At 37.9% G+C, this 22503-nt stretch overlaps 1 protein-coding gene across 1 annotated transcript; it reads left to right on the forward strand.

The window, feature by feature from the left end:
* Positions 1 to 295: 295 nt before the first annotated feature.
* LOC149536828 ((R)-mandelonitrile beta-glucosyltransferase-like) lies at positions 296 to 3055 on the forward strand. The gene is made up of 2 exons (XM_089803820.1): positions 296 to 881; positions 1804 to 3055. The coding sequence occupies exons 1-2, from the start codon at positions 389 to 391 to the stop codon at positions 2748 to 2750; spliced, it is 1440 nt and encodes a 479-aa protein (XP_089659946.1). The 5' UTR covers positions 296 to 388; the 3' UTR covers positions 2751 to 3055.
* The last annotated feature ends 19448 nt before the right edge of the window (positions 3056 to 22503 follow it).

Genomic DNA, 22503 nt, shown 5'->3' on the forward strand with positions numbered 1-22503 from the left:
AAAACAACGAGAACCTATGGAATAAGCCTACGTACATTGCAACATAAATGAACGTAAATACAAACTCCCGGTTTCATTAAAAACCAACGGATAAGTAGGTAAACAAAAGAACAGTTTTATTGTTTTCAAAGAAACAAAAAATATTGTACGCGAGTTGTCATGCAATCTAGAAAAGATCATTAAGATCTGCAACAAGATTGCTGTCGTGACGGGAGATCATAAAATATCCAATGGATTTGCGCCTGGTGGATTATATCTAAAACACCTCTGACGATATTTCCTTCACATAGTAATAAAAGAGCAATCTGTAGTTATCACAGCCGTACGGGATTCCTCTGTTTGGTGTAAACAGAGAGGAGAAAGTAAAAAGCATTCAGCAGAACCAGCAATGGCGATCAAGTCTCTGCACGCAGTCATGGCGCCATTTCCTGTACAAGGTAGCATCAATCCTCTCATCCAATTGGCTCACCTTCTTTCTCAAAGGGGATTTTTCATTACCTTCGTTAACACAGAGTGGTGCCGCCGCCGCATGCAACATCCCGGCGGATCACATGCAAACGAGGAATCCGTTGAAGGATTTCGGTTTTTGACAATCCCTGACGGTTTGCCGGCAGATCATGATCGTCCTAGTGATCTTATCAGTTATTTGAATGCACTGGAAAATTTGGCCCCTGTTTTGGAACAGCATCTTGTTGCCACTCATTCGGATGAAATTCCTCCCATTACATGTGTTGTTGGTGATAGTTTCATGTCTTGCACTCATCAGCTTGCCCTCAATCTCCACGTTCCCAGAGTTGCGGTGTGGACAATGTGTGCGGCTATGGCCATTACGCAGCTTAACGCCGACCTCCTTCTCACCCAGGGACACATTCCTGTGAAATGTATGTATTTCTTGCTGCTTTCTAATTGCATTTGGTAGCAGTAATTGTTGAACATTTTGTAAATGGTGTTGGAAAAAATAGTATGTTTAATAGTTGAGGAAAATTCATAGTGTATTCTAGTTGGAGTAAAAATTGTATTGGGCTTTCTAGTAATAATAAGATGACTGACTTAGGAGATGTCGTTTGGGTGTCACTTAGATGTAGTGAGTACTAAGTATTGTATTCATTCTCATGAGAAATGGGTTTTTGTGAGCCACTCCTCATATGAAACATGGATCAATGAGTTTGACTCAAATTATTACATAGTTCTTTTCTTGTGCAACTTGATAAGAAATCTCTATGCTTCGCCTTTGTAGGGTGTCACCTAGATGCAACGAGTGCTAAGTATTCTATTCATTCTTAGGAGAGATGGGTTCTTTTGAACCATCCTCATGAAATATGGATCAATGAACTATAAGAATTTTGGCTCTCAAAGAAATATTGATCCCGATGAACACTTTTTGATAATGATTCTTTCTAATTAGACCTTTGTCCATATAACGTTTATAAAACTTGTCCATAATAAAAACCAAATTCTTTCTTTATATTCTAAAATGAATCCCATTTTCATATCACTTTTTAAAAATATAGAAAATACACTCTCTTCGTACCCAAACTTTTTCTTCATCTTTTTTAGCGTCAGTTTTTCACAAGAAATTTGATGATTAAAGATGGCCTGTAATGAACAATGAGAATTTTTACCTCTATCCCTATGTTCACTTAAGAACAGAGTTAATCGCTTCATTAGACCTTAAGATCATAACAAAACTTTTGTCTCTTTACTATCTATCTGTTCAAAGAAACACCCAATTTACTAAAGCTTTATACAATAAACAAAAAATAAACACCCAATTTGCTTAACGTTTATGTTGTGTGATTTCAGTGGGCGAAGCGAAGAGGCCGGATAATTTAATCACCTGTTTGCCAGGCGATCTCCCACCTCTATTCCCCACCGACCTCTTATCCGTCTACCGAGCTGAGAGCGCCGCCGATGTTTTATTCCAGAAACATCTCCATCAGAGTAGACTCCAAAACAGAGGAGATTACGTGCTGGTGAACACGGTGGAGGCGTTGGAAGGGAGCGAAGCAGTGGCGGCGCTGTCAATAAACGGCTGTCCCGCCGTCGCAGTGGGTCCTCTCTTTCTTCCCAACTTCCTGGAGAAGAAAAATGTCGTGCGGTCGACAAGCATGTTCGCAGAAGACGACGGCTGCCTTGGATGGCTGGACACGCAGCCGGCGGCTTCTGTCATTTACGTCTCCTTTGGCAGCCTCGCCGTCAAATCGAACCGACAGCTGGAAGAGATTGCTCTGGGTTTGGAGAACAGCCGGCAGCCTTTTCTGTGGGTCTTGAGAAATGATGTTGCACAAGGAAAGCCCGCAGTTTTGCCAGATGGGTTCTTACAACGGATTGGCGATAGAGGGCTGATTGTGAGATGGGCGCCGCAGGTGAAAGTGCTGTCTCATTCTTCTGTTGGAGCGTTTCTTACTCACAGTGGATGGAATTCTGTTATAGAGAGTTTCAGCTTCGGGGTTCCTTTGTTGGGGTGGCCTTATTTTATGGATCAGTTTCTCAATTGCAGATTTGCCAAGGATGTTTGGAAGATTGGGATGGATTTCGAGGGCGTGGATGTTGATGAAAATAGGTTGGTTACCAGAGAAGAGGTGGAGAAGGGGGTGAGGAGGATTATGGAATGTGAGGAGACGAGGGAAAGGGTGTTGAAAGTGAAGGAGGCGGCGGTTAAAGCAGTTAGCCCGGGTGGATCTTCCTTCCTTGGCTTGAACAAGTTTGCTATTGAGATTGCACAAATTGCCAAATCATTTCAGCGTTGAAAAATTCATCTCTGAAGGTTTGGGTTGTGTTGATTAATAGTGATGAAAGGTGCATGCATACACTGTAAACAAATCTTATGCATGGAGTGATTAAATGGAGAGAGAAAAGAGTAATGGTTAGTATTTTGTTTTTGTTATATATTTGGTTTGTAATGGTTGTGTAGGTAGGTTTAAAAGGGATGTGGCTATCTTCCATCTAAACTGTACAGTTGACCAATTTTCGAAAGATTGAAAACAACCAAAAAAATTGGAAAAAAAACTACTACGTTTAAAAAAGAAAATTCGACTTTGTTTTGTCCTTAGTACATTTTGGATGGAGATTAATGAAGTGCATGTAAATTTTGTATGAACAAGTTTTATTAATTAATTTGTTTTATTTATAAATGATTAAAATTTATTTTTAGTCTGAGTTTATTATTTGTTTTAGTAGTGGTATCTTTATAGATTGACCAAATATATATTAAATTTTGATGGTGATTACAAAAGATTCTTTAATAATAATATACTCTACACAATGATTATAGGATCATATGAAATCCATAATATATTTTACAAGTCCAAACCTGTAAAATGTACCATGGGCCCATGGGCCCTCTCATGAAGAAAATCATAATCTTCATTTTAATATTTCAATTTGGGCACACCTTGCCATGTCACTTTTAGCAACCAATGGATTTGCGATGAGTGCTGACACCATGAACCAATGAATGATCCCCATCCCCATGCTAGTACCTAGCCTTAAGGAAGCTTTATCAAGTACGTGGCTTTTCCTATTCACGCTTGCATGGCATTAAATAATAGGCTACATAACATTAAAGAAAGGTCCCGGGCCCTGCACTATTCTCCATTAAATAACTTCTGGTTTATTTGTATACATTGAAACTTTATCACTCATGCGTCGTTTTCACATTAATGGTCGACACATGAAGAATTCGTTCGATGGTAGGTAGTTGTCACCACCAATGATGCTGAAGACAAATATCACTGTGCTTGGGTAGACGTCTTAAATTAGTAGAGGACAGAGTAGCCAACGTCATTGTACGTTGATAATTATTCGAATGTTACTTCTGAGATATTTTAGGGGGAATTTTTTATGCAAGATAAAATTGTTCTACTGTTTTTTATAACGCAGCCAAAACAAAGGGCTGGCCCATAAAAGAGTCAAATTGGTGAACCGGGAGCAGATTACCACTAACCAAAATTACCCCTTCCACTTTTAACACAAAAACATTGTTTGGAATCACAACGAAAAAAGTATCAATAGATGTTACACAACGAAAAAATTGTCCTATTGTTAATTGTTAGACAATTTGTGTTATCAATTATTGGCATTTTACATGACAGTTTGTTTGTATTTATTAATCAAATTGAAAAATGAAAAAGAGTGTTTCTCTAATGTTAGTTTAATTAATAAATGCAAACAAATTGTTATGTCCGGTGTAAATAATAATTTGTATAGACGATTTTTAATTTATGAAATATCATAAAATTTGTTGTTTGATTGTAGGGAAGAAGATCTAGTAGTTGTGCATCTTAATCTTGCACTTTTCGAGCTTATGTGAAATTTTTGAATCACCTTCAATTTTTTAACAACTTACTTGACAAGTCCAATGTTCATAACTAAGGTTTCAAGACCACATCATCATATATGATGCCACATCAACATGCTTTTTGCCATGTTGTTCAAAACAATTCAAAAATAATGAGACCAATGGTTGTGCAAAAGAAAGACACTTGAGCAATTGATGCGACATCACATGAATGGTTGTTTTTAGCATAAATGATACATTTCATTCAATTATGGGAGTCATCATCAACAATAGCTACTTTAAAGTCACAACTATTGGTGCAATGTTGTGAAAAATATGAGTCAAAAAATCAGCAAAATTTGAAGCCAAGACTCTAGCTAGAAATTCCCTTGGTGTCCATGATCCCCTTATTGGGAAGAGTTGCTCTCAAATGCCCCATTGGTATACTTGGAGCAATTGTCGCGATGGAGTCGAATAGAAGCTAAGCCATTTGAACAATTTCTACATCTCTCTCAATTGCCCCATCCTTCCCTTCCAAATGGTCATCTTGGCTCACTTGATTTATCTGCTACACTTTCTCACCAGTTTCCCATGTTTACCATGATTTCTGTTTGAAACTTTGTCCCCAACCATAAAGTTCTTCCTTTCAAGATAACTTTGTCCCTCTCGCCCCATCTTACTCTTCTTCAATCTTACACTCAAGATAGGTGTGAACTCCAAAGCTTCTTGAGTGAGGTGTGAATACAATTTAATGCTTTTGAGGAAAAATCCATTAGCTCTGATTGGAAGATATTGACCAAACTTGTTAAACATGATCCCTTCTCATAGTTGAAGAGGAGCATATGATTTATCATCTCAATAGTCATAGTACAAAATCTACTTCTAGAATGATTTCATTGGAAAGGTAAACAACCCAAAGAGGAGGGAAACAAAGTGACCTTGCCAATAATAGAAGACATATTACCCCAATGATCTAATAGGTCACCTATAAGTGAGCCACATCAAATGAAAAATTATTAACTTGCACTTAGGAATATCTAATTTATGTGAAAAGTATGAGTGATATTGATGCAAGATCATATTAGAGGTAAATGCACAAAGTTGTGCTACCAAAAAGATGTCACTTTCTTCTCTCTTTTTACCCCAATCTAAGGCATAGTGCGATTTCCCAATAGTGTGATTGTAGTATAGGGCAATCACGCTATGGGATGGATAGCTCGAGCCACAAGCTTGAGAAATAAAAAACATAGAGTGATTACCCTTAGTGCATGTGTGCTATGCAAATCTCCTAAATAAATACATTTCCTCCTAAATTTACAACTAAAATCCAACAAGCCCTGCCAGGACAATTTCAACACTAGGATCATATACATAAAATGTAACATATAAGTTGCATACTCTTCCTTTATTATACTTAAGTGACCATAAGCCCTTAAATTCTTCAAGATCATTAAAGGATCATTGCTTATTGTGTAGATTATATTCTATTATTAGTTTGGTAATTGACATGTATGTTTAACCATGTTGAGGAGGAAGGGAGAGAGAGAGAGAGAGAGAGAGAGAGAGAGAGAGAGAGAGAGAGAGAGGGAGGGGGAGGGAGGGAGGAGGGGGGCAGGGGTGATGTGGAGGCTTTGGATAACACAAAATATTAAGCATTGTAGGAAACTAATGCTTTCAAAACCTTAGGACTGATTGTGATCCCTTAGAACCCATTCATGGCCATTAACACACAATATGACCCCTTATAACACATTAGTCATTATATGATACACTTTAGGGTTCTAATGCATTTTAATCAACCCTATATTGTCATAAGGGTCTTTAGTGGTCTTAAGTGGTTCTAGTAACCCTTAAAACTCATTACAACCTCTTACAATACATGAGGACCCCTCAAAGCATGTATTGATCATTATTATACACATTGTTGGGGTCTCATGTGCCCTAATGGGTCCTAATGTGTCATAGGGATTCATTAGGGAACATTAGGGACCCATTAGGAACCATTATGAAATATTAAATTCCATTAGGATACATTAGCACCCATTAGAGCCCATTAGAACACATTAGGACCCATTAGGTCATAGAAAAAACCCAATAAGATCCCTTCCAACATATGACCATCGTAGAACACACTAATGTGTCTTAGTGTATCATAGGGCATCATAAATGGTCCTAAGTGGCCTAATGAACCATTAGTACCTATTAATACCCCTTAAGATGCATTAGGACCAATTAGATCACATTAAAACCTATTAATACAACTTAGACCAACTTAAGGGGCTTAGGACACTAATGGGTTATAATGTGTCATAATAGATCCTAATGTGTCTCAAGGGGTTCTAATTTTAACTAAATGATCGTATGACCCCTTTATGGCCCATTAGAACCCCTTAGGATCCATTAGGAGTCATTATGACATGTAAAAGAACCAATTAGAACCCTTTATAACACATTAACCATCATAAGCCACACTAATTTGTCCTAAGACATTGTAATGGGTCATAAATTGTTCTAATTAGTCCTAATGTCACCTATTTGGCTTTAATGGTCAGTAATATATCATAAGGGGTCATAATGGGTCATAAATGGTCAGGTAGGACCCCTTATAACAAGTTAATTCATTACATGACAAATTAATAGGATGTGAATGATTACTGTTGAAGTTGATGAAAGATCAACCCCATAGCTCCCAAGAATCACTTACATGCAAACACTTGTCACAGAAAGAGAGAAGTAAAAGCTATGGAGGTTGGAATTCCAAGATCGATAGAACAGACACTCTTGATGAGCAAAAAGAGAAATTGCTATTATCAAAAGTGAATGAATATATTATTACAAAGAGATCAATCCTTATAAAGGAGATCAAAACTGTAAAAGGTAAGACCTAGGTTGCATGATAATAATTAATAAAAGAATTAATTATTATATGCCCAAACTTTAGCTTAAGTAAACTATAGATAATAAGTGACTTAATAATTAAATCAATATGATTTAATTAATAAGAAAATACTTTATTACTCTAAAAGCCCCCCTTAAGATAAACTTAGCGAGTAGCCAAAAACCTAGAAACTACTACTAAAAGTAAATTTGGATCCTGACAAAAAGGCCTAATGAGGTACCTAAGCACAACCAAATCTCTGAAAAGAGGAGAAATAGAGAAAACCACATGGGAAAAACTCTACTCTAAAAAGAGATGGAAATAATGCTTAAAATAACTAGTGAAGGACTGAAGCATTCATACTAGGGAATGTCCCAAAAGATAGGATCAAAATATAATCATGAAGAACACTGCTGAAGCATGAACCTGCAAACACTTTCAAACTGTTGATCTGAAGAACCTCCGCTGTATAGATAGGTGGAGAAGACTAAGTCAGAAGAGATGATCAATTGAAGATGGAAGGTATCTTCATGGCCTCTAAAAATAGGAATGAAAGAATGTCTATATGGTAAATGATCCATCTCACTAAATTGAATAGGTGTCTAGCCACTACAATCACTTAGTACATAGGATCAAATACTGAATACATTTAACTCACTCCATTGAACCAAGAAAGCAATAGAACCAACATAACCCCCCTATAATGCTAAGAGGTAAGATATGAACACTGAAACTGAATGTAATATTTCATGTAGCAAGAAGAACCAGGAACATTGAGAGTGCAAAAGAAGTACAAACACCTATAATGGCATGTGTTATCAACACATCATGAGGCTAATGTCGTGGAAGGAACACTCACTTGGAAAAGGAAGATAATGAATATGGCCAACATGAAATCCCCCAAGGCACTCTATAATATAGTGTGAGTATAACAAAACAAAAAGATATGCAAGATCCCAAAATGTAATAGAGTAACACATTATCTCAATGTGTTTGTAAAAATACTACAAAAGGATGTCAACATAGATCAAAAGAGACATAAGGCTAATGCAAGAGATAGTACAACCCATGAAAAATCATCTAAAGCAACAAAATAAATCTTTGGACTTGAAATAACCAAGATATCCACTAAAATGCAAAAAAGCAAAAAAATGAATCGGATGTGCCTGGAGCAGAATCTATAAAATAGAATGTCTCAAGATAAATCTCCCAGAGTGTAAAATAGAACCTCTAACTTTTAATGCATAAACTAACAACCAAACAACATCCAAAGTCCAAATAAACTACACCATCATGACGAGCTCGGAATCAACTTTTTGACAATATCTCGTTTGTGAAAAATGGAGTCTAGATGAGCAAGTTATGACCAAAAACTATAAGTAGGTCAAAAAAGAGCTAGAAGGGAAAAATAAAAACTCACTTGCATGGGAAGCATGCTCAACAACACCAGAAATTACCTTGGGAAGCATGCTTAATAGTACCCAAAATTACCTCAAGAAGCATGGCAGTTTCATACATGAAATTGTCTCAGGAAGCGTACAAGTTATGTACCAAAAATTGCCTCGAGAAATGCACAAATTACGTACCAAAATTGCTTCAAGAAGTGTGCCAGTTCTATACTAGAATCCATCTCAATTTCCAAGCCAAAAAATCTTGATTTTTGTGCCAAAAAAACTTGATTTTTGCACCAAAAAAACTTGATTTTCGTGCCAAAAAATCTTAAAAGCATTGCCTCCAGAGACATGCCCAATCTGGGAGAAAATTTTTTTTTTGTCTCAAATTCCAACTATGTCCAAATTGGGAAAATTTTATATGAAAATAGGATTTTTTAAGGTTCAAAGATCAAAGGTGAGGTCTATTTGGGCTCAAAGTGCACTGAAAAAGGTGACCCCCCAGATCCAAAACAAGAAAATTTTGAAAAAAAAAAGAAGAAACCATCTGAAAGTAGAAAAAACACAAATCTCAAACCCAAGCCAAACCTCTCATAAATAGAATAAGGGCATGAAGATCTAGAACTCTAATACCGTGTTGAGTTTGATGAAATATCAACCCCACAACTCTCAAGAATCAATTGTATGCAAACACCTGTCACAAAAAGAGAGAAGTAAAAGCTATGGAGGCTAGAATTCCTAGATCCATAGAAGAGACATTCTTGATGAGAAAAAAGAGAAATTACTATTATCAAAAGTGAATGAATATATTATTACAAAGAGATCAATACTTATAAAGGAGATCAAAACTCTAAAAGGTAAAAGCTAGGTTCACTGTACATTATTAGTCAAATTTTGACCTAAATTTTTGGCCAACTCGGGTAGAGAGTTGTTCAATATCTTTTTTTTTTTGTTTTTATGCCCGAGTTGGTCAAAATTTCGACCAACTTAGGTTCATAATCAAAAAAAGAAAATCATGATTCATTATTTCTTATTTCGTGACATTTGTTTTTACTAACACTCTACATGCATGCGTGAGGTATTTGATGGCTATTTTATTTTCTCGGGAGCTATTTCATGGTGGTTTGATTTGCTTGTTGCCCACACAAAGCCCCAACTTGAGATTTGGCAAAAAGGTGTTTATTTTTTATTTCATCATGCATTGGGTGAACTATTATAGGTGAGGTTTTGAAGGGATCTTGTACTAAACGATAGGCTCGACTGGGGAGTTCTTCTAGTTGGCATTTATAGAAGCATTTTTTTGTTTGTTTCAGCAACTGATCTGGAAGCATTTATCCAAGTGCTTCCTCTTCTCTAATCTTTAGTGTGTGAAGTTTAAGTTTAGGTTGTGACACTTGTTGCTAGGATTTCGAAGGAAGAACCAATATTTCTATCTAGTGTCTCTAACTATTTCACAAACAATGTACTAGCTTGTGTTATTATTATGCTTGGTATTCGAGTAGCAAACCAAACTGGAAGCATTTCAATCATCAACTTTGTTTCCTCCACTTCAATCACTATTGAGACCTCTAAAGAAGCGTTTGCATCAATTACAATTGTTGCCTTGTCCAAAAATCTGTGAAAAAGAAAGTGTTTTCAAATAAGGAATCCAAGGTAATGATTGCTTTGTTTACATTAATGTTTTAGTTTGATTTAAACAACACATTTTAAACTTTGACTTGTTCAAATCATTCATTTTACAGGTGGATCATACTTTAGAAAAGCTAATTTATTTAAACACAAACAACCTAAATCTAGATGAGTCAAAGATTGGAGTGTGGTGTTTAAGCATGAACCAATATTTTCAATACTCACACTTCAGATATCATTTTAGAGTGTATTATTTAAGCCTAACCCAATCTCCAATTACATTCTAGTCAAAGCTTAGAATGTAATACTAAGCCCAATGCAATGTTTCCAGTTATATTCTAGTTATTGTTGTAAACACAACAATATATAACATTACAAGACTATGAAAATAAGTTTGGTTAGCATAGGTGTTTTCAGTTGAATTAAACATAAGTATATTCTAAGATTTTGTCCTTTGAAGCCAATATAATTTAACAATGAACTACCCAAAACTTAGAATGTGTTTCTTAAGATTGATCCAATTTTTTCAATCACATCATTCTGAAGTGTTTTGTTTAAGCCTAACGGAATGTCTCCAATTGCCTTATAATTAGAATGAGATATAGTATGTTAATTCCAATCGTACTCTAATCACTAGTATAAACACAATAAAAAACATGTAATAGTACACAAACCATACATAATATTATAATAGTACATTATAAATCATCTATATTTATAGACTCTTCAAACTTACCTCAAAGAAGAAGTATGAGACATTGGATATCTACCTTTAGCAACATATTCCTTGGAGTTAACCTCATAAAGCTAAGAAGGATCTGAAGGAGCTTTAACTTTCCAATTCTTGGCCACTCTTCTATACACTCCAACAATTCTCTTTAGAGGACTTTAAAAGAGGAAGCATTGATCACAATGAATTTAGATGCAATGTATCAATTGAATCTATGAATACCTAACTACCTTCATCTCCCAAGCCAATTTTCCAATTTTCAATAGATATCTTGTGTTTATGGGTGTTGAGATGATCCATCTCCTAAAAGAAAAGCATGCACCATTGTATGACTTTCAATCCAACTACATTTAGGCTTCTTCTAATTTCTCCACCTTTCGTCAAATTACTAGATTTGAAAAAATTATCACACCTATTCATTTTTCTTAAAGCTTACACTTTGAATGTGAAGCGATCATGCCAAAGATTTATGTGGTTTAGAGTCTTCACATTCAAAAAAGTTTGATTTTTAGTGGGTTCATTTGAAATCATTCAATTTCACGAGCACATAAAAAAGCTATTAACATTTATAGAAAATTTTAATGCTATTCTATTTTGCACACATGCCTAATGAAATATTTGTGAAGATAACAAGTAAAAATATCTGACTTTTAGTGGGCTTATTTGAAATCATTAAATTTCATGAGCACATAAAAAATCTAATAACATTTATAGAAAAGTTGCATGACAACTTTTTGACAAATTTTGCAACTTTTCAATATTTCCAAGCAAATGATTTTAAATACCTACCAAAACTTGATAAATCATGCAAGAACTCTAAAAAACATAAAATTGAAGATTTTTGGTCAACTTATAACATTGACCAATATTGACTGACCTACAACTTGCCCATAAGCCTTATTACAACATTCAAGAAATTTGCCTAAAATGCATTCTAGGATGCTTGAGATTGACTTATTGCCATGTGTCAACTTGGACACTTATTAATCACCTAATCTATCCAAAATTTGATGTTTGACCATCTTGTTTAGGACCTTGGGCCCCTGTACGACTGCCCCACTTTGGCTATTTGTACATAAGACATATAATAATTCCATTTTTTTGGAGGATTTAACAATTTTGAGTTTATTGGAACCTTGTCCAACTCTTTTGCTTCTCCATCTTACATTTCTACAAATTCTTTCTTTTTGTTTCTGTGATTGGATTTTGGGAGGTGATAATTGTAATGAAATCTTTGACTTCTTCTAACTTTTGTCCTTACTTCCTTGCCAATTTCCTTAACAATAAATCTTTAATCACAAATAATAAAATTTTATGTAAGTGGACAACTTTTCATTGATTATTATATGGGTGAATTTGAGAGAGGTGACCAAATTTTTATTTCAAAACCATATGTGTAGATATAAACATTAAGTACAACATGTCCAATACTTTTATAGATATACACATTAATTAGACTTTTTTTGCTTTCAAAATCATATGTACAGATATAAACATTAAGTAAAACATGTCCAATATTTTTGCAGATATATACATTAATTACACCAAATTTTTCTTTCAAAACCATATGTGCAGATATAAACATTAAGTACAACATGTCCACTAATTTTTCAAATATATTTTGTTGTGAAGAAAGACAATGCTTGGCAATATGAACCTAGAACAACATAACAAGACAATTGCTAGATCGCGGTCTCAGTTTCAAAGAAAAGTTGATAAATGTAATTCTCCTTACAAAAAGTGTAAGGGCTTAAAGAATCAAAGAATTCTAATCACAACATCCTAGAGTCATTGTAGCAACATGGTCACATTGAAGGGGACCACAATTTTCATTGATTAGTGAATGTAGATTTCCAACTAAAGGAGCATGGAGGTGTGAATATCCAAGTCGAGGATAACACTCATGGAAGAAGATGATAATGTGCAAGAGGACATGATTGAAGAAGATATTGGCATAACTGATGAAGATGCTCAAAATGATGGTACTAGTGCATATGATAATGAAGATAGAGATGATCTTGATATACCTATACTTGAGAAGGCACACGAGCCCCTATACCAAGGCTCCCAAACAACTCTTCTCTCTACTATAGTGTTGTTGGTGAACTTGAATGTTATGAATGGTTTATCCAATGTAGCAATGTCACATATGCTAAGGTATGTCATTTTTGTCTTCTTTAATGTTAGCATGCCATTATTATTCATTATATTAACAACTAATATTTGTTGTTGTAGGTTGATAGGTGAGTTTATGTTACCACCATCAAAAATTCTGCCTTGTTTGTATCAAGAATTACCTGCCATTATGAATCAAATTGGAATGAAGTATCAGACAATACATGCATGTCCCAATGATCACATTCTATATCATAAACAACATGAATTTGCAACAGAATACCCTGATTATCATATTAGTAGATATCAGTCAAATCAAATAATAAAAGGTGTCTCACAAGGTTCTTTGGTACATTCCCATTATTCCATGTCTTGAATGATTATTTAGGTACACTAGCTTGGCACAATTTATGGATTACCATGCACACAATAGAAGTCAAGATGATATTATGTGAATCCCTATGGATGGTTCTGCATTTGAAGAGATAGAAAAAACATGACAACGCTTTAAAGAAGAATCTCATAATCTCAAGCTTTCATTGGCAGTGGGCAGTTTCAACCCATTTGGAGATATGAGATCTGTTTACTAATTGTGGCATATTTTTGTTATTAACAATAACACTCCTCCTTGGATGTCCATAAAGAGGGAGCACATAATGCTGTCAATGATTGTAATAGATATTTTTTCATTTAATAGTTATCTAAATTAATTTATAAACAATGCATGAAAATGGTCATATAAATAATGTAATATTTATGTTCATTCAATTATTAGGTAAGTACCAAGTTAAGATATGAATGTGTATATTGAGCCCCTTATTGACAATTTGTTGAAGTTATGGAATGGGGTCACTATGCATGACATCGCTAGACCAATAGGACAAAGACACTCTCAATTCCATGCAATGATTGTATGTGTAGAACCAGAATCAGTATGCAAAGAACATTAACAAATAAAGTAAACATTCACAAACCAAAAACTAAATTCACATATATGCTTAGACAAAGAAAGAAAACAAAAAGTGCAAACCTCACAAGAGAAAACACTCCATGCTTTCTTAATTCTGTAAATGTGTCTTTTTGCTGTGGATGTATGCTCAAGATGCTCAAAAGCTGCTTCAATGGAGATGGGTAATGGAAAATTGGTAGCTTTGTGAGCTCTCAATTTGGCATTATAAGGGTATGGTTGATGGCTTTGGTTCTCAAAATAGCATGGTAACTTTAGCTCAAAGATTGTTGATGAAATGGCTTGGGATGGGATTCAATTTATATGCTAAGGGGTAGAGAGATGGAGGGCTTAGATGCAAGGATGGATGAAGGCTTAAGGAGGGCTAAGATGCACTCAAAGGGGAGCACATGGATTGTGCTTGTTTAGCACCAATGAAAAGGTGACACTTGTCACAAGGAGGATGAGTGTGAGAGGGTAGGGTAAAGGGTTGGTTAAAGTCATGATGAGTGGGGTTGAGTATGTAAGAGGGATGTAAGAGGAATGAGTGTGGAAGAGGGAAGAGTGTGGAAGATGGGTGTAAGAGTCATGAGTGGGCTTGTAAGAGTCTTTTATGTTTTGTAAGAGCACTCATGACTTAGTGGTTGGGTTTTTTGAGGGGAGACTTTGGTTTGGATTAGGAAAGTCTTAAACTTGTTTAAGGAATGTGACAACATTAGGGGGTGGATTAGGCTTGGGTTTAGGATTAGATTAGGAGTGTTAGAGATGTGCAAGTGGATGGCATTAATGAGGGTGGGTGAGTTAGTGGCTAAGCTTGGTTAGTATGGGTGGATGGGGTGGATTAGGCTAAATGGAGGATTAGAGATAGGTTAGGGGTTTTTGAATTTGAGGATTTCATTTATCAAATAGATTTATTTAATAAATGGGGATTTTTGGAATTAGATAGGAGAAAAGGATTTAATTGATAAATAATAGATTATTTGATTTATCAATTAGGACTATAGATGATTAATTAAATTAATCAACTAGGGATGGCAAAAGATTAATTAAATAAGAATTTAATTAATGATGCCTTTAGAGATGGCTAAATTAGATTACCAAAGCAGTGTAATCAAATTTAGGTGTCTACATTTTGCCCCTCTTTGACATAGTGTTGAGACAACACTATTTCAAAGAAGTTCGAATGAAGACGACACAAGGAAGATGTTTTAGCAACAAGGTTGCCCCAGTCTCGGATAAGAAAAGGAGAGACTAGACTTAGATGATGCCCCCTCAAGAAAGCGGCGGGGAGAGAAATGAGGCTCGACGACTTCTTGAAAAGTACAAGAAATTGAGACGAGCTGAGACACAGGTTGGCGAAGAGAAGGGGCTAAATTAGCTCAAACTCTCACTACGGGAGAATGATAAAGGGAAATCAGAGGCACAATAGAAAAGCAAGCTTAAGACTTTCCAAGATTGGGGGGGGGGGGGGGGGACATGGAGGAGCGGAGCGCTATAAAAGGAATCCATGGTAGGGAGATGGATGATAGAATGATAAAGCTGATGCAACAGGATTTCAAAGAGTCAGATTGGCAGAAGATGGGTTTCGGAGATCCCTAGGACTAGGATTATGGATCTCGAAAGATGAGGCTTGGTGGATTGATTTGATTGGTGGATCCCTAAAGCTAAGCGTGAGGAGTGATTCAAAGAGATACTGATGCATAAGCTAGGGTAGGAGCGACAGATGTAGGATATGGGGGATAATGGAGATGAAGGGAATCCATTGAAGCACTAGATTTGCTATAGGACTGTTGGTTAATTGCCAAGGTTACCAAGAACATCAAGGCCTTTTCACCAACCGTCCAGAGGACTGACAAACTGACTCAAAACAAACACACAAGGATTGCCCCAGTATCACACATGAATCCCAAAGGAAGCAGCGTGGAAACGACACTAGGTAACCCACAAGCAGAAAAAGAAAACAAGCAAAAGACCTGATCAAGACCTTACACTCTAATTGCCCCATTCGCAGCATACCATGATATGGAAGATCGTGGCAACCTTGAGGAGGGAACAAGGAGATTGCTTGGAAAAGATATTTCAAGACCCAAAAGGGAAGATCCCAAATCAAAAGAAAGCGAAAATCCAAAAGAGAACTGTTTGCCAATGAGATGGGTAGGACGAGGTACTAACGGACCAAGATCAGACATGAGGAAAGCTATATCCTACAAGGATCTATCCGAGAGCACCTAAGCTGATGGATCTGGACGAGTGATGCGTCTAGAAAGCTGAACTAAGAAGGATAACACTTTGATGACAGGAGATCTAGCTAAAGGATGCATTGGAATATCTAACCAAGGTGTGCGATGTGTGCAAGAGTTTGACCAAGGATGAACTAACACGAAAGCCGGATAGATACAATGATACTAAGCTAAAGAGGATGTACAAGCTGATAGACCAAGATATGTTACAAATGTACAAGTTTGTTCATGTTTTGGTTTTTTGTGAGATGGAAATGTTTGTGAGGGATGGGATGTCTATAATAGTTGATAGGTGGATAGGTAGATGGTTTGTGAAAAGCTTAAGGAAAATGGGATTCTGTGTGTGCATGTGATAGGATACAAGCTAGGATACAAGATTATTTACAAGCTGGAATATGGTACAAGCTTTGGACAAGATTCAGATATATACAAGGTATGGTACAAGATTTACAAGGTATAATACAAGCTCTGGTACAAGATTTACAAGCTATACAGGAGGTATTGACAAGTTCCATCAGATTTTGGATATTTGATTGGAACACCAAGGGAACAAGCAGGTGTTTTATGGGATGGTGGGTGGATGGATGAGGGATAGGATAGTGATAGATAATGGATTAGTCTTTAGCACACAAGGCGCCTGAATTATCAGGTTTTCACCAAGGTACCTATCCAAGGCGCTTGAATTGCCAAGTTTTCACCATTGGACGCTTATTTCTCTTTACTATTTTTTTCTTGTATTTTTCAAAAGCTGGGTATACCAAGGATCTTCAAGCATAGAACTTCTTGAGATGAATGATGTTAGTGGGATCATTCAAGAGTTCTCCTTCTGGTGTAGATAATTGATAGGCTCCGGAGCCAAAGGAGGCAGTAACCACATAGGGACCAAGCCATGTAGGTTCAAACTTGCCTTTCTTTTCTCGATCTGCTTGGACTTTCATATTTTCTTTGAGGACCATATCACCTGGCTGAAAGTGTCGTGGGAGCACCTTCTTGTTGAAATTCCTTTTGAGACGAGTTTGGTAGACCGTGAGATGGTCATAGGCTTGTTGTCTCTTCTCGTCTAAGAGATCTAGCTGGGTGAGTTGAGCTACTCTATATTCTTCATCTGAGATTTGCCCTCGCAAAGATATGCGTAGTGAGGGAAGTTCAACTTCTATAGGTAATACCGCTTCGACACCATAGACTAGGGAGTATGGAGTTGTGCCTGTGGATGTACGGAAGGAAGTTCGATAGGCCCATAGAGCCGAATTTATTTGAAGGTGCCAATCACGGCCGGAATCATTGACAACTTTCTTTAGGATTTTGAGGAGGGTTTTATTAGTTGCCTCTGCCTGGCCGTTACCTTGTGGGAAATATGGGCTAGAAAAGCGGTGATGGATGTGGAGGGAAGTGCATAATTCTTCCATGTTGAGATTTTCAAAGTTACCTCCATAGTCAGTGAAGATGGTGGATGGGATGCCGAAGCGGCAAACAATGTGGTACAAGATGAACTTGGAGACTTGAACTCCTGTAGCTGAGACTAGGGGGACTGCTTCCACCCACTTAGTGAAATAGTCTGTAGCTGTTATTATCCATTTATGTCCATCAAATGAGAGAGGTGTGATAGTTCCAACTAGATCAAGGCCCCAACAAGCAAAAGGCCAAGGTGGTGCAATAGGTTGTAGATCCTGTGCTGGAGCGTGCACAAAATTTGCATGCTACTAACATGGGAGACACTTTCTGACAAAGTCACAAGAGTCTTCTTCAATGGTAGGCCAATAGTAGCCTGCTCTAAGGATTTGTCGTGCTAGGACAATACCACTCGTGTGGGCACCGCAAAGTCCAGAATGTACTTCTTTTAATGCCATCGCGACCTCATTTTCATCTAAACATCGAGAGAGAGTATCGTGATAACCCTGACGATATAGGGTATTGGCTATGATAACATAGCGAGATGATTTTCGGATGAGGTTCTGGCGTTGGGTATGTGTGAGGTGAGGGGATATGATACCATCGTTAAGGTAAGTGTGAATTTCATGGTACCAAGGGGATTGAGGACCAACCAAGATACAAACACGGTTTGAATCCTCATTCGCATAGGCAGGTGTGAGGAGCTGCTCAACTAAAAACTCATATTGCGTAGCTTCTTGGGGAATTTCCAAGAGCGAGCCGATAGTGGCCATGGCATCTTCTGCCTTGTTCTGCATTCAAGGCACTTGTGTAAACTGAAGCTTTGTAAAATGCTGGGTCAGCTGATCAACTAGCTCTTTGTAGGGTAATAGCTTTTCATCTTTGGTTTGATATTCATTTAAGACTTGTTTGATGATGAGTTGGGAATCACCAAAGACTTGTAACTCAGTGATATTCCATTCTACAGCTATCTTTAATCCTGCTACAAGAGCTTCATATTCTGCTATATTATTGGTGCTAGGGAATTGTAGCTTGAAGGCTTTTGGAATGTAATCTCCTTGAGGTGTAACTAATAATATTCCTGCCCTTGATCCATGAGAGGTGTATGAGCCATCAAAATAAAGCTTCCATGGGGGCTGTTCTTCAATTAGGCAGATATGCTCATCTGGAAATTCTGTGAGCAAAGGATATGCATCTACTAGAGGTGCATCAGCTAGGTGATCTGCTATAGCTTGCCCTTTGATTGCCTTTCTGTCCACATACTGGATGTCAAACTCACTTAGTAGCATAACCCATTTGGCCAAACGGCCTGTAAGTGCTGTTCTGGAGAGCATATACTTAAGAGGGTCAATCTTGGAGACTAGTTGGATGGTATGACTTAGCATGTAGTGGCGAAGCTTTTGAGTTGAGAAAAAAACTGCCAAACAAGCTTTTTCCATAGGAGTGTAATTGAGTTCATAACCAACTAGGGTTCTACTGATATAGTAGATGGCTCTCTCTCTGCTATAATCATCATGTTGTGCTAGAAGTGCCCCTAGAGCAGTAGGTGTTGCTGATATATACAAGATCAAGGGACGACCAGGAACTGGTGGAACCAAGATAGGGGGATTGGTGAGATACTACTTGAGCTGATCGAAGCTGCGCTGACATAAAAGATCCCACTTGAAGTTCTCATTCTTCTTTAGCAAGTGTGAAAATGGTGTACACTTATCTGCAAGTTGGGAGATGAAGCGCCAGACAGATTGAAGCTTTCCCTGAAGAGAGCGAAGTTGTCGCAGTGTCTGGGGAGGAGGCATGTCTAAGATAGCCTTGACCTTTTTGGGGTCAATCTCTATACCTCGTTTAGAAACTATGAAGCCTAGAAGCTTGCCAGATGTGACCCCAAAGACACACTTCTTGGGATTTAGCATGAGATGATATTGGGCCAACCTATCAAAGACTTTTTCCAGGTCAGCAAGATGATCCATGAAGGTGTGAGATTTGACCAGGATATCGTCCACATAATCTTCCAGAATGCTATGGATAAGATCATGGAAAATGGCTGTCATAGCTCTTTGATAGGTAGCCCCAGCATTCTTTAGGCCAAAAGGCATCATGGTGTAGCAAAAGGTTCCCCAGGGGGTAGTGAATGTTGTCTTATGTTGATCCTCTTCTGCAATCTTGATTTGATTATACCCAGAAAATCCATCCATAAGGGACAGGATTTCATGTCCAGCTGTAAGATCTACAATCATATCTATGTTGGGCAAGGGAAAATCATCCTTTGGACAAGCTTTTTTAAGATCTCTAAAATCAGTACAGATTCTGATGTCACTGGAAGGCTTAGTGACAGGGACCATGTTGGAGATCCATTCTGAGTAGTCGATAGGTCAGATAACCTTAGCAGCTAACATTCTTTCTAGTTCAGCTTTGACTAGTAATGCCACCTTGGGGTGCATTTTTCTAAGCTTTTGTCTGACGGGCTTGATCTTTGGATCGACTGCAAGATGATGAACTACAAGCTTTGGATCAAGTCCTGGCATGTCCTGATATGACCATGCAAATCAGCCAATGTTCTCTCGTAAAACCTCAAAGAGGAGGTCAGCTTGGTCTTGTGATAGGGATGCAGCAATGTGAACAATTCTAGGGATCTCTGAAGAACCAATGTTGACTTCTCTAGTATCCTCTATTAGAATAGAAGATACCTCTGGTTGATTATCTTGAGGAGGCAATACTAAATCCTCATGTTCTGCTTGTGGCTCTAGATTTTCTTGCTGAGAGGTTCTCTTCGCTGCCTTAGCTAGTCCCAGATTTACCTTAGTTCCAGTTTTGGGTGTATCAAAACTAGGTTGGGGATTTTCTCCAAAATACCCCTTGGGATCTAGCTTGTAGATGTAGGCAGAATCTGGCTTTGTCTTCTTATGAGGAGTTTCAGTTCCCATGAATCTTAGAAGCGCTTCCTCTGATGCGAAATCATCAATATGTATGACACTTGGTTGGTCCCAATCTATGAGTTGTGGATGAGCAAGTGGTAGGTCAATGAGATGGATGGATAGTTCTTGGAGAACAGAGTCTCCTAGGAAGATTTGGTCTGGGATATCGTCGTAGGCTCTCTTTTCAACTTCCTCAGGAATGTCTTCGATTTCGACAAGGTCGCGGTGGATGTTCGAAAAAGCGTGACCGTTCTCATTGGTGCCCCCAATTGTGGGTATGCCAAAGCCAAGACCTGACTTTATTTCACAATTATGTGCTTCGATGGGACATTGCATGCCCCTTTCTTCTGGTCCTAGTCCACCTCCTTGATAGTTCCATTTTTCAGTGATGAGCTTATGTTGTTGGGGATACTTTTGGCTGAAGTGATCAAGGTGTGCTTGATTTCTTGGAGGTGCATCCTTATGTAACCAATTGTTGATATCTGGAGTGAGCTCCTCATGAAGAGGGGTTTTTGAGGACACAAAGGTGGTTGGGCCAAACTGTTTGTATCGAGGAGGTGGAATCTCCTTAGCTTTGTGATATGTTGGCCATCCATGGGTATGTGGATCAAGTGGGATTGCTCCGACAGCAAATGCATCTGATAGACTATATTCTCCACAACCTTTGTTGTTGATCTTTACAGTAGATAGGGTGGAGGCAAGGATGGTTTCTGCGTCATTACAAGTGTGGGATGAGCTGGCGATGGCTGTGCCGATGTCTATTCCAGGGCAATGGTTTGTATATGAAGCTTCAACCGCATTGTAGTAAGCAAAGGGTTCTGGATCAGCATGGATGGTTACCTCAGTGCCTTGATGCGAAAATTTGATGCACTGATGGTAGGTGGATGGAACGGCCTTCATAGCATGAATCCATGGGCGACTGAGGAGGATGTTAAATGGTAGGTTTAGATCAACAACATGGAAAACTGTCTCTTGAATGACTGGCCCAACATTGATTGGTAGCAAAATAGTCCCTTCTGTGGTCCTTTCCAAGTTGTCATAAGCTTTGATGGTGATAACCTCACTGATCATATCTGCCTCAGTATACCCAGCTTGTTTTATGAATTTTAGGGTGCAAATGTTTAAGGCTGATCCATTATCTATCATTACTCTTTTCACGGAAAAATTGGATACCATGATGGCTATGCGAAGCAGAAGGGTGTGATCTGGCTCAACCGCGGGTATGTTGGTGGGTTTGAAAGATAGGGCACATGAGGATGAAAGGTGTCCAACAAGATTACGAAAATCAGTAGCATTGATATCAGAAGGGACATAGGATTCTATGAGAGCACTGTCAAGGATGTCTTTGTACACAAGACTAGTGCGGAGAGGGTCTAAAATGGATATTTGGGCTGGCATGTTCCCAAGGTGTTCCAAGATATTGTATCGGCTTTTTGATGGAGCTGATGGTGTTGATGAAACTGGTGGGCCTGCGATGTTAAATCGCGCTCTTCGAGTGGTGACTGCACACTCGTTGTCTGGTCCTCGGATATTGATAACATTGACAGAAGGCTCTTTCTTAGATATACAACCTATAAGGCTACCATAGTCTATATAGGATGAAGTGTGGTCATTGTTCTTCCCATGCTGTTGGTTTGGCTGGTGGTTGTTGGTGTTGTTTTGGATAGGTGCTTTTCTAGGATTTTGGTTGTTGTGTGGAGGAAAAGCATTTTGATAAATTTGTAAGCCTGCATTGGGAGAGGTTTGGGCACCAACAGTGATTTCCTTCCGATCAATGAGGTCTTGCACATAGTCTTTCAGTTTCATGCATCTGAGGGTGGTGTGACCGTTTACCCTATGGAACTTGCAATACTCATTGTCCTTGTACCATGCAGCTTTGGATTGGATTGGATCAATTTGCTGGGTAGGAGGAAATTTGATGAGGTTTTCCTTAGCCAATTTCTCAAAAATAACATCTAATGGCTCACCAAGGGGTGTATAGTTTCTAGGTGCAG

Source organism: Cupressus sempervirens, chromosome 10 (genome assembly GCF_028749045.1).
Source record: "Cupressus sempervirens isolate cs-2001-9-10 chromosome 10, ASM2874904v1, whole genome shotgun sequence".
NCBI classification, from domain to species: domain Eukaryota; kingdom Viridiplantae; phylum Streptophyta; class Pinopsida; order Cupressales; family Cupressaceae; genus Cupressus; species Cupressus sempervirens.

Coding starts and splice junctions, on each gene's coding strand:
- LOC149536828 (XM_089803820.1), top strand. CDS start 389: ATGGCGATCAAGTCTCTGCACGCAGTCATGGCGCCATTTCCTGTACAA. Junction 882..1,803: donor GGGACACATTCCTGTGAAAT/GTATGTATTTCT, acceptor GTGTGATTTCAG/TGGGCGAAGCGAAGAGGCCG.